This window comes from Mucor mucedo, assembly GCF_025094135.1.
Source record: "Mucor mucedo strain NRRL 3635 chromosome Unknown EV154scaffold_15, whole genome shotgun sequence".
Lineage (NCBI taxonomy): Eukaryota > Fungi > Mucoromycota > Mucoromycetes > Mucorales > Mucoraceae > Mucor > Mucor mucedo.
Window position 1 is genome coordinate 371,362 of NW_026252299.1, and position 10,757 is coordinate 382,118.

At 39.2% G+C, this 10,757-nt stretch overlaps 7 protein-coding genes across 7 annotated transcripts; 1 reads left to right on the forward strand and 6 right to left on the reverse strand.

The window, feature by feature from the left end:
- Positions 1 to 915: 915 nt before the first annotated feature.
- Positions 916 to 1,837, reverse strand: EV154DRAFT_478152 (uncharacterized protein; the record flags this gene model as incomplete). Its single annotated transcript, XM_051598169.1, has 3 exons — positions 916 to 1,288; positions 1,336 to 1,777; positions 1,834 to 1,837. The coding sequence occupies 3 exons, from the start codon at positions 1,835 to 1,837 to the stop codon at positions 916 to 918; spliced, it is 819 nt and encodes a 272-aa protein (XP_051461172.1).
- A 146-nt stretch (positions 1,838 to 1,983) lies between these two features.
- Positions 1,984 to 2,765, reverse strand: EV154DRAFT_478153 (uncharacterized protein; the record flags this gene model as incomplete). Its single annotated transcript, XM_051598170.1, has 2 exons — positions 1,984 to 2,705; positions 2,762 to 2,765. 2 exons carry the CDS (start codon positions 2,763 to 2,765, stop codon positions 1,984 to 1,986), a joined length of 726 nt encoding a protein of 241 aa, XP_051461173.1.
- Positions 2,766 to 2,913: 148 nt separating this feature from the next.
- On the reverse strand, positions 2,914 to 4,018 carry EV154DRAFT_478154 (uncharacterized protein; the record flags this gene model as incomplete). Its single annotated transcript, XM_051598171.1, has 6 exons — positions 2,914 to 3,155; positions 3,342 to 3,348; positions 3,425 to 3,565; positions 3,654 to 3,676; positions 3,827 to 3,884; positions 3,914 to 4,018. 6 exons carry the CDS (start codon positions 4,016 to 4,018, stop codon positions 2,914 to 2,916), a joined length of 576 nt encoding a protein of 191 aa, XP_051461174.1.
- A 262-nt stretch (positions 4,019 to 4,280) lies between these two features.
- Positions 4,281 to 4,745, forward strand: EV154DRAFT_478155 (uncharacterized protein; the record flags this gene model as incomplete). Its single annotated transcript, XM_051598172.1, has 1 exon — positions 4,281 to 4,745. One exon carries the CDS (start codon positions 4,281 to 4,283, stop codon positions 4,743 to 4,745), a length of 465 nt encoding a protein of 154 aa, XP_051461175.1.
- A 311-nt stretch (positions 4,746 to 5,056) lies between these two features.
- EV154DRAFT_478156 (uncharacterized protein) lies at positions 5,057 to 5,831 on the reverse strand (the record flags this gene model as incomplete). Its single annotated transcript, XM_051598173.1, has 3 exons — positions 5,057 to 5,448; positions 5,628 to 5,771; positions 5,828 to 5,831. 3 exons carry the CDS (start codon positions 5,829 to 5,831, stop codon positions 5,057 to 5,059), a joined length of 540 nt encoding a protein of 179 aa, XP_051461176.1.
- A 1,108-nt stretch (positions 5,832 to 6,939) lies between these two features.
- On the reverse strand, positions 6,940 to 7,906 carry EV154DRAFT_414677 (uncharacterized protein; the record flags this gene model as incomplete). The annotated part of the gene is made up of 2 exons (XM_051595621.1): positions 6,940 to 7,255; positions 7,332 to 7,906. The coding sequence occupies 2 exons, from the start codon at positions 7,904 to 7,906 to the stop codon at positions 6,940 to 6,942; spliced, it is 891 nt and encodes a 296-aa protein (XP_051461177.1).
- Positions 7,907 to 8,079: 173 nt separating this feature from the next.
- EV154DRAFT_73593 (uncharacterized protein) lies at positions 8,080 to 9,216 on the reverse strand. Its single transcript, XM_051607752.1, has 3 exons — positions 9,144 to 9,216; positions 8,204 to 9,086; positions 8,080 to 8,154 (listed from the first exon to the last, which is right to left on the reverse strand). The coding sequence occupies exon 2, from the start codon at positions 8,992 to 8,994 to the stop codon at positions 8,311 to 8,313; it is 684 nt and encodes a 227-aa protein (XP_051461178.1). The 5' UTR covers positions 8,995 to 9,086; positions 9,144 to 9,216; the 3' UTR covers positions 8,080 to 8,154; positions 8,204 to 8,310.
- Positions 9,217 to 10,757: the final 1,541 nt, after the last annotated feature.

Here is a 10,757-nt window from a genome sequence, read left to right on the forward strand (position 1 = left end):
AAGCTGTTAAAAGATGATGTTTATTCAAGGTTCATAAACAGAAATATGTAAGATGATGAAATTATAAAACCGTGATTCGCAAGTCGTCACAGTTGTCATAGTTGTCAATACTTGTACTAGCAGCCACACCTTTTTTGGATTCAATCGATCTTCGAGCGTGCATCCGCTTCTAATTTAAGGCTGCAAAAAAGACGAACAATAACGCTTTCTATTAATAATACTCTCCATTTCACTGTTCTTTTTTGCTTTTTAGTTTCTAATTTTAATGGTTTGACAAACGCATCCAAAAAATTCAGTCTTCTCAAATAAATGACGGCGTTCAAAGAGTGGGTACCAAGTATAAGTTTGATGTAAACATTACTTCCTTCGGTTTGGCGCATGGTACATATTTCAGAATCATTATGACCTAAAGACGGGACAGATGTGGATTGGCGAGTGGAACCAGTGGAGCTACGTTGTTTTGCGTGGCTATCGATATCATGAACATGACCATAAACTTCCCATGCTATAATAAGACGTAGGTACGTTGAGTTTTGTTATTGTCTAAAATATAATAATTAAGAACGAAACGACAATCAAAGTAAAAAAAAAAAAAAAAAGCAAAAATTACCCATGTCAATTTGAACAAAACTCACAAGACGTTAGACTAAAGCCGTTTTATAAAACCCCAGAATTCTGTAAAGAAAACTAAGTTTTAGACGGAAATGTCCAGGCCTCCATATTTTTTATTTATTTATTTACCACTTGGATGAGCATTTTCACCATCCTTCATAACTGACGTAGCTAACATAGCTAAGAACCTTGATGATAGAGCCCCGGAATTGATAGATGTCGTGCTTTTACCATATGTAAATACTGTCATGGGTTGTTGTAAGTAGCCATGGAACAATGAGGATCGTAATGCAGAGTAAGTATCTATTTTATGGAACCGAGTTTATGCTGGCGAAGTTGCATGATTTGGGAATGAGTATAAATATAAATGGACTGCAAGTTAGTCTTTTCATCAAGCGCTAGAGAGTCAGACCATGATTCCGAACCAAGATACAACTTGTACTTTAAGTGGGAGTTAGGAGACACACCGAAATTGACAGTGTTTGGCCCGCATTCAGGTTGATCCACCAAGTTGTCGATCCGTGTACCAGCAGTGACAAGGGCGCTGAACGAGTGGGTACCCAGTATAAGCTTGATGGAAATATTGCTGCCTTCAATTTGGCGCATGGTGAAAATTTCGGAGTCATTCTGGCCTACAGACGGTACGGATGTCGATTGGAAAGTGGAACCAGTGGAGCTACGTTATTCAGCGTGGCTTTCAATGTCAGGGTCACGGCCATATACTTCTCAATTATTACTGATCCGATTAGTGCTCTTGCTGTGATGAAACGTTGGCTTGGCTTGATGTCATGGTTGAGTAGTTCGATCATTTCCTTAGTCAATTCAGTGCAGTGGCGTTTGGTTAAATATCGGGAGTATGCTCCAAATTCACCAATGCTGTTGACTGTATCGCGAGTTGGAAACATTGTTTGAGGAGATGCTTCTTGGACAGGACGACTTACAGTGAGTGAGGTTGGTTTAGCAAGCATGTTCTGGAACTTTTCGACGTGGCTTGGGGATAAAATCACGTCTACCTCATTACCATCTTCATCATTTACTGCAACAGGAACAACATCGTAAAAATCTGCAAACATTAATGCCCGTTTTTTTGAGTTACTTGTACGATTTGTTTCGCCCATGGCAAACAAAAAGGCTTGATCGTATGTGCGTTGTGATTTGTTATGGTCTAAAATATGATAATTAAGAACGATACAACTTTCGGATTAAAAAAGCAAAACTTACCCATGTCAATTTCTTAAAAAAAGATGGATAAAAGCAGAAGAGAGCAGACAAAATAGAGAGGCATTAAATAGGGCGGGCGAGAGGACAGGCGTCTTTGTTTTTTTACGTAATATGAGAAAAAAAATTTGCGCAGCAGACAATACAGTGCTTTCACGGTCCGCATTCCGGATGATCAACCAAGTTGTCAATACGTGTACTAGCAGTCCCAAGGGCGTTAAACGAGTGGGTACCCAGTATAAGCTTGATAGATATATTGCTGCCTTCGGTTTGGCGCATGGTAAAAATCTCAAAATCATTTTGGCCTACAGACGGTACAGATGTCGTTAGCCTTGTTAAACCAGTAGAGCTACGTTGTTCAGAGTGGCTGTCAATGTCAGGGTCACGACCATATACTTCCAAAGCTAAAATAAGGAGACCACGATTGTTTTCAGAATCAATTATAACTGATCCGATGAGTGCTCTTGCTGTAATAAACCGTTGGCTTGGCTTGATGTCTTGGTTGAGTAGTTCGATCATGTCCTTGGCCAATTCAGTGTAGTGGCGTTTGCTTAAGTATTGGGAATAGGCTCCGAATTTACCGATGCTGTTGACAGTATTACAAGTTCGAAAAATGGTTTTGGGAGATACATCTTGAATTGGACGCCTTACAGTGAGTGGTGTTGGTTTTGAAAGCATGGTCTGGAACTGTTCTATATGGCTTGAGGATAAATTGACGTCTAACTCATTACCATCTTCATCGTTGACTGCGACAGGTACAACATCGTAAAAATCAGCAAACATTAGTGCCCGTTTTTTGGAATTACTTGTTCGGTTTGTTTCTCCGATGGCAAACAAAAAGGCTTGGTCGTATGTACGTTGGGATTTGTTATGGTCTAAAATATGATAATTAAGAACGATACAACTTTCGGATTAAAAAAGCAAAACTTACCCATGTCAATTTGTTAAAAAAAGATGGATAAAAGCAGAAGAGAGCAGACAAAATAGCGAGGCATTAAATAGGGCGGGGCGAGAGGATAGGCGTCTTTGTTTTTTTAACGTAATATGAGAAAAAAATTTTGCGCAGCAGACGGTACAGTGCTTTCACGGTCCGCATTCCGGATGATCAACCAAGTTGTCAATACGTGTACTAGCAGCCCCAAGGGCGTTGAAAGAGTGGGTACCAAGTGTAAGCTTGATGGAAACATTACTTCCTTCGATTTGGCGCATGGAACATATTACAGAATCATTATGACCTAAAGACGGGACAGATGTGGATTGGGGAGTGGAACCAGTGGAGCTACGTTGTTTTGCGTGGCTATCGATATCATGAACATGATCATAAACTTCCAATGCCAAAATAAGAGGTAGCCACGTTGAGTTTTGTTATTGTCTAAAATATAATAATTAAGAACGAAACGACAATCGAAGTAAAAAAAAGCAAAAATTACCCATGTCAACTTATAAAAATCACGTCAAGACGTTGGACTAGTGTCGGTCTAATAAAACTAGCCTGCCGTCTTAAAAAATACCAGAATCCTGTTAAGAAAACTAAGTTTTAGAGGGAAATGTCTAGGTCTCTGTATGTTTATATATATATATATACACCACTTACATCGATTCTGGTCCAGAAAAGCAGGCCAATAAGACCAATACTATTCGATGTGAAAACACTGTAATTCACAGTAAAAACACCGTAATTCACATCCCGTGAGTTCCAGAAAAACTCAAGCGCCCTACTAAGGAGTTCGCCCACCTATGGCAAAGACTAGCCGCAGCTGCAATTTTTCAATATTTCTTTTTTGATTTAGCGTCTTTTGAAAGAAACAAGAGCGATTACTTACTAACCTTTGTACGTTATCAATAACTTTCATAAACGATAGAATACATGTGTTAAGTGGAAAAAAAGAAAAGAATAAAGTGTGGGAACCAGCTTTGTTTGTAGGCTGATAAACAAGAGCTTATGTCAGAGTGATTTAATTGCTTGTTTCATCTTTCATAATGTCTGGGCCTTTACTTAAAATAGAAATACTTGCAAAAACTCCCCAAGCGATTCTGGGAGTCATCCACTGTCTCTAAAAAGTTCAAGTACCCATATAATAACATGATTAGCATTCATTTCCATGTTAAATTCTGATAGCAAGTTTTCGACGTTGGTTTTTCCTAGACGAGTATTTTCACCATCCTTCATAACTGACGTAGCTAACATAGCTAACAACCTTGATGATAGTACCCCGGAATGGATAGATGTCGTGCTCTTGCCATATATAAATACAGTCATGGGTTACTGTAAGTAACCATGAAATAATGCGGATCGCGAAGCAGAATACGTGTCAAGTTTATGGAAGCGAGTTCTTAGCTGGCGAAGTTACATGAGCCGGGAATGCGTGTAAATAGACTGCAAATTAGTCTTTTTTTCAAGTGCCAGAGAGTCGAACCATGATTCGGAGTCGATATAACTTGTACTTCAAATGGGATTGAGGCGACACACCGAAATTGACAGTATTGGGCCCGCATTCAGGCTGATCTACCAAGTTGTCGATCCGTGTACTAGCAGTGACAAGGGCGTTGAACGAGTGGGTACCCAGTATAAGCTTGATGGAAATATTGCTGCCTTCGGTTTGGCGCATGGTGAAAATTTCAAAATCATTCTGGCCTACAGACGGTACGGATGTCGATTGGAAAGTGGAACCAGTGGAGCTGCGTTTTTCTGCGTGGCTTTCAATGTCAGGGTCATGGCCATATACTTCTCAATTATTACTGATCCGATTAGTGCTCTTGCTGTGATGAAACGTTGGCTTGGCTTGATGTCATGGTTGAGTAGTTCGATCATTTCCTTAGTCAATTCAGTGCAGTGGCGTTTGGTTAAGTATCGGGAATATGCTCCAAATTCACCAATGCTGTTGACTGTATCGCGAGTTGGAAACATTGTTTGAGGAGATACCTCTTGAACAGCACGACTTACAGTGAGTGGTGTTGGTTTCTCCTATTGCTTACCAGAAGGCCTAATTGTATGTATGTTGAGATGGCTTGTGGTCTAAAATCTAGTGATTAAGAACGATACAACATTCAAAGTAAAAAAACAAAACTTACCCATGTCAATTTCTTAAAAAAAGATGGATAAGAGAAGAAGAGAGCAGACAAAATAGCGAGGCATTAAATAGGGAGGGGGCGAGGGGACAGGCGTCTTTGTTTTTTTACGTAATATGAGAAAAAAAAACTTTGCGCAGCAGACGGTACAGTGCTTTCACGGTCCGCATTCCGGATGATCAACCAAGTTGTCAATACGTGTACTAGCAATCACAAGGGCGTTGAAAGAGTGGGTACCCAGTATAAGCTTGATAGATATATTGCTGCCTTCGGTTTGGCGCATGGTAAAAATCTCAAAATCATTCTGGCCTACAGACGGTACAGATGTCGTTTGCCTTGTTGAACCAGTAGAGCTACGTTGTTCAGCGTGGCTATCGATGTCAGGGTCACGACCATATACTCCGAATATCAAAATAAGGAGACCGTAATTATTTTCAGTATCGATGATTACAGACCCGATTAGCACTTTTGTCGCAGTAAAATGTTGGCTTGGCTTGATTTCCCAGTTTTGGTTGAGTAGTTCGATCATATCCTTGGTATTGGCGTTTACTTAAATATGGTGAATAGCTCCGATTTCATCGATGCTGTTGACAGTATCACAAGTCCGAAACGTGGTTTGGGAGATAAATATTGAGTTGGATGCCTTAGAGTGGGTGGTGTTGGTTTTGAAAGCATGGTCTGGAACTGTTCTATATGGCTTGAGGATAAATTGACGTCTAACTCATTACCATCTTCATCGTTGACTGCGACAGGTACAACATCGTAAAAATCAGCAAACATTAGTGCCCGTTTTTTGGAATTACTTGTTCGGTTTGTTTCTCCGATGGCAAACAAAAAGGCTTGGTCGTATGTACGTTGGGATTTGTTATGGTCTAAAATATGATAATTAAGAACGATACAACTTTCGGATTAAAAAAGCAAAACTTACCCATGTCAATTTGTTAAAAAAAAGATGGATAAAAGCAGAAGAGAGCAGACAAAATAGCGAGGCATTAAATAGGGCGTGGGTGAGGAGCAGGCGTCTTTGTTTTTTACGTAATATGAGAAAAAAAAACTTTGCGCAGCAGACGGTACAGTGCTTTCACGGTCCGCATTCCGGATGATCAACCAATTTGTCAATACGTGTATTAGCAGCCCCAAGGGCGTTGAAAGAGTGGGTACCAAGTGTAAGCTTGATGGAAACATTACTTCCTTCGATTTGGCGCATGGAACATATTACAGAATCATTATGACCTAAAGACGGGACAGATGTGGATTGGGGAGTGGAACCAGTGGAGCTACGTTGTTTTGCGTGGCTATCGATATCATGAACATGATCATAAACTTCCAATGCCAAAATAAGAGGTAGCCACGTTGAGTTTTGTTATTGTCTAAAATATAATAATTAAGAACGAAACGACAATCGAAGTAAAAAAAAGCAAAAATTACCCATGTCAACTTATAAAAATCACGTCAAGACGTTGGACTAGTGTCGGTCTAATAAAACTAGCCTGCCGTCTTAAAAAATACCAGAATCCTGTTAAGAAAACTAAGTTTTAGAGGGAAATGTCTAGGTCTCTGTATGTTTATATATATATATATACACCACTTACATCGATTCTGGTCCAGAAAAGCAGGCCAATAAGACCAATACTATTCGATGTGAAAACACTGTAATTCACAGTAAAAACACCGTAATTCACATCCCGTGAGTTCCAGAAAAACTCAAGCGCCCTACTAAGGAGTTCGCCCACCTATGGCAAAGACTAGCCGCAGCTGCAATTTTTCAATATTTCTTTTTTGATTTAGCGTCTTTTGAAAGAAACAAGAGTGATTACTTACTTACCTTTGTACGCTATCAATAACTTTTATAAACGATAGAATACATGTGTTAAGTGGAAAAAAAAGAAAAGAATAAAGTGTGGGAACCGGCTTTGTTTGTAGGCTGATAAACAAGAGCTTATGTCAGAGTGATTTAATTGCTTGTTTCATCTTTCATAATGTCTGGGCCTTTACTTAAAATAGAAATACTTGCAAAAACTCCCCAAGCGATTCTGGAAGTCATCCACTGTCTCCAAAAAGTTCAAGTACCCGTTGAATGACACGCTTAGCCTTCGTTTCCTTATTAAATTCTGTAAGCAAGTTTTCGACATTGACTTTTCCAAGATGAGCATTCTGACCATCCCTCATAACAGACGTAGCTAACATAGTTAAGAACCTTGATGATAGTGACCCTGAATTGATGGATGTTGTATTCTTGCCATATGCAAATACAGTCATGGGTTGCTGTAAATAACCATGAAATAATGCGGATCGCGAAGCAGAATACGTGTCAAGTTTATGGAAGCGAGTTCTGAGCTGGCGAAGTTGCATGAGCCTGGAATGAGTATAAATGGACTGCTTTCATAAGCTTGATGGTAGGCTTGAGGCCGTTTTGACCATGGTCTATTGACTGCAAGTCAGTCTTTTTGTCAAGCGCTAAAAAATCAGACCATGATTCGGAATCAAGATACAAATTATATTTCAACTGGGAGTTAGGAGACACACCCAAATGGACAGTATTGGGTCCGCATTCCGGCTGATGAACCACGCTGTCAATGCGTGCACTAGCAGTAATTAAGGCGTTGAAAGAGTGGATACCAAATATAAGTTTGATGGAAACATTGCTGCCTTCGGTTTGGCGCATGGTACATATTTCGAAATCATTATGGCCTACAGACGGTACAGGTGTTGATTGGAGAGTGGAACCAGTGGAGCTGCGTTGTTCAGCGTGGCTATCAATGTCAGGGTCACGACCATATACTTCTAAAGCTAAGATTAAGAGACCACGATGGTTTTCAGTATCAATTATTACTGATCCGATTAATGCTGTTGCTGAAATAAACCGTTGGCTTGGATTGATCTCCCAGTCTTGGTTAAGCAGTTCGATTATGTCCTTGGTCAAATCGATGTAATAACGTTTGCTTAAATATGAGGAATATGCTCCAAATTCACCTATGCTGTTGACAGTATCAGAAATTCTAGACATGGTTTGGGGAGATGCCTCTTGAACTGGATGCCTTACTGTGAGTTGTGTAGGTTTTGCTACGATATGGCTGGGTGGAAAATCACGTCTACCTCATTACCATCTTCATCGATGACTGCAACAGGTTCAACATTGTAAAAATCAGTGAACATCAGTGCGAGTTTTTTTGGATGACCGTTTCTGTGGGTTTCTCCCATGTCATATGAAAAGGCTTGGTCATAGGTATGTTGAGATGGGTTATGGTCTAAAATCTAATTATTAAGAACGATACAACATTCAAAGTAAAAAAGCAAAACTTACCCATGTCAATTTCTTAAAAAAAGAGGTATAAATAAAAGAAGAAGAGAGCAATCAAAATAGCGAGGCATTAAATAGGGCGTGGGTGAGGAGCAGGCGTCTTTGTTTTTTTATGTAATATGAGAAAAAAAAACTTGCGCAGCAGACGTTACACTGCTTTCACGTCCGCATTCCGGATGATCAACCAAGTTGTCAATACGTGTACTAGCAATCACAAGGGCGTTGAAAGAGTGGGTACCAAGTATAAGTTTAATTGAAATGTTGCTCCCTTCGGTTTGGCGCACAGTACATATCTCGAAATCATTATGGCCTACAGACGGTACAGATGTCGTTAGCCTTGTTAAACCAGTTGAGCTACGTTGTTCAGCGTGGCAATCGATGTCAGGGTCACGACCATATACTTCCAATGCCAAAATAAGGAGACCGTAATTATTTTCAGTATCGATGATTACAGACCCGCTTAGCGCTTTTGCCGCAGTAAAACGTTGGCTTGGCTTGATTTCACAGTTTTGGTTGAGTAGTTCGATCCTATCTTTGGTCAATTCAGTGTATTGGCGTTTGATTAGATATGGGGAATAGGCTTCGATTTCAACGATGCTGTTGACAGTATCACAAGTCCCAAACGTGATTTTGGGAGATACATCTTGAGTTGGATGCCTTAGAGTGGGTTTTGTAGGTTTTGCAAGCATGGTTTGGAATTGTTTTATGTGACTTGAGGACAAGATTACGTCTAACTCATTACCATCTTCATCGGTTACTTCAACAGGTACAACATCATAAAAATCAGCAAACATCAGTGCGCGTTTCTTGGATTGACCGTTTTTGTTGGTTTCTCCTATTGCATACAAGAAGGCCTAAATGTATGTACGTTGACATGGGTTACTGTCTAAAATGTAATAATTAAGAACGATACAACATTCGAAGTAAAAAAAGCAAAACTTACCCATGATAATTTTTCAAAAAAAGATGTATAAAAGAAGAAGAGAGCGAGGCATTAAGTATGGCGGGGGCGAGGAATGGGAGTCTTTTTTTTTTTTTTTTTTTTTTTTTTTTCTTTGGGGAATAATAATAATAATAATAATAAATAAAAAAAAAAAAACTTGCGCAGCAGACGGCACAGTGCTTTCACGGTCCGCATTCCGGCTGATCAACCAAGTTGTCGATTCGTGTACTAGCAGTAATCAGGGCGTCGAAACAGTGGTACCAAGTATATGTTTAATTGAAATGTTGCTCCCTTCGGTTCGGCGCACAGTACATATCTCGAAATCATTATGGCTTACAGACGGTACAGATGTCGTTTGCCGTGTTGAACCAGTAGAGCTGCTTAGTTCAGCGAGGCTATTAATATCAGGGTCACGACCATATACCTCTAAAGCTAAAATTAGGAGACGACAATGGTTTTCGGTATCGATGATTACCGATCCTATTAATGCTCTTGCTACGATGAACCGTTGGCTTGGCTTGATCTCCCAGTCTTGATTGGTCAGTTCGATCATATTATTGGTTAATCCAGTGTAGTGGCGTTTGCTTATATATGGGGAATATGCTCCAAATTCACCGATGCTATTGATTATATCGCAAGCTCGAAACATAGTTTGGGGTGATTCCTCTTGAACTGGACGCGTTACAGTGAGTGGTGTTGGCTTTCTATATGACTTGGGGATAAAATTAGGTCTAACTTTTCATCTTCTTCATCAGCGATCGCGACAGGTAAAACACCATAAAAATCAGCAAACATCAATACGCGTTTTTTGGAATGACCACTTTAGTTCGTTTCTCCCATGGTGTATAATAAGGCTTGGTAGTATGTACGTTAATTTTATGTTATTGTCTAAAATATAATAATTAAGAACGAAACAACTTTCGGATTAAAGAAGCAAAACTTACCCATGCTGATTTCTGAAAAAAAGATGTATAAAAGAAGAAGAGTGAAAACAAAATAGCGAGGCATTAAATAGGGTGTGGGCGCCTTTTTTTTTTTTTTTTTTTTCAAAAATAAAACTTGCAAATGTTTCTATTTTAAGTAAAGGCCCAAACACTTTGGTCAACTGATAAGCAAGACATCATATGAGAATGATGCAATTATTTGTTCACCCACACTTTTTTTATTATTAATAACCTTATAATAGGGCTTGTTCACACACTTTGTTTTTCCTTTTTCCTTTAAACATTTTCTTTTTTCTATTTCAGATGTAAGTAATTGATATAAAAAAGATTGGTTTATAATGATTTTTGTTCTTTTTTAAGAGACACTAAGATTATTTGTTCTTTTTCTTTTTTAAAAAAATCAGATACATTGTGATATTACGGCTATGGCCAAACGTTACTATAGGATGGTAACCCCCTAGGCTGGGTTCTAGGGTTCTACCCTCTCGTTGGATTGGAAAATTGTAAATGAATGTGATCAGACTGTAAATGACTGCAGCTACATTATACATGTCTTTCTATAAGGTAATTTTATACTAAAATAGAGGAAGAAGGCCCACTAATCATTGATTTAGACTAAGGGATGTACCTGGTGTTCGGAACGAACATCGAAGCTCCCTCGGATGACTTT

Bases quoted from the DNA above. Each gene is read 5' to 3' on its own strand.
- EV154DRAFT_73593 (XM_051607752.1), bottom strand. From the start codon at position 8,994: ATGTTTGCTGATTTTTATGATGTTGTACCTGTTGAAGTAACCGATGAA.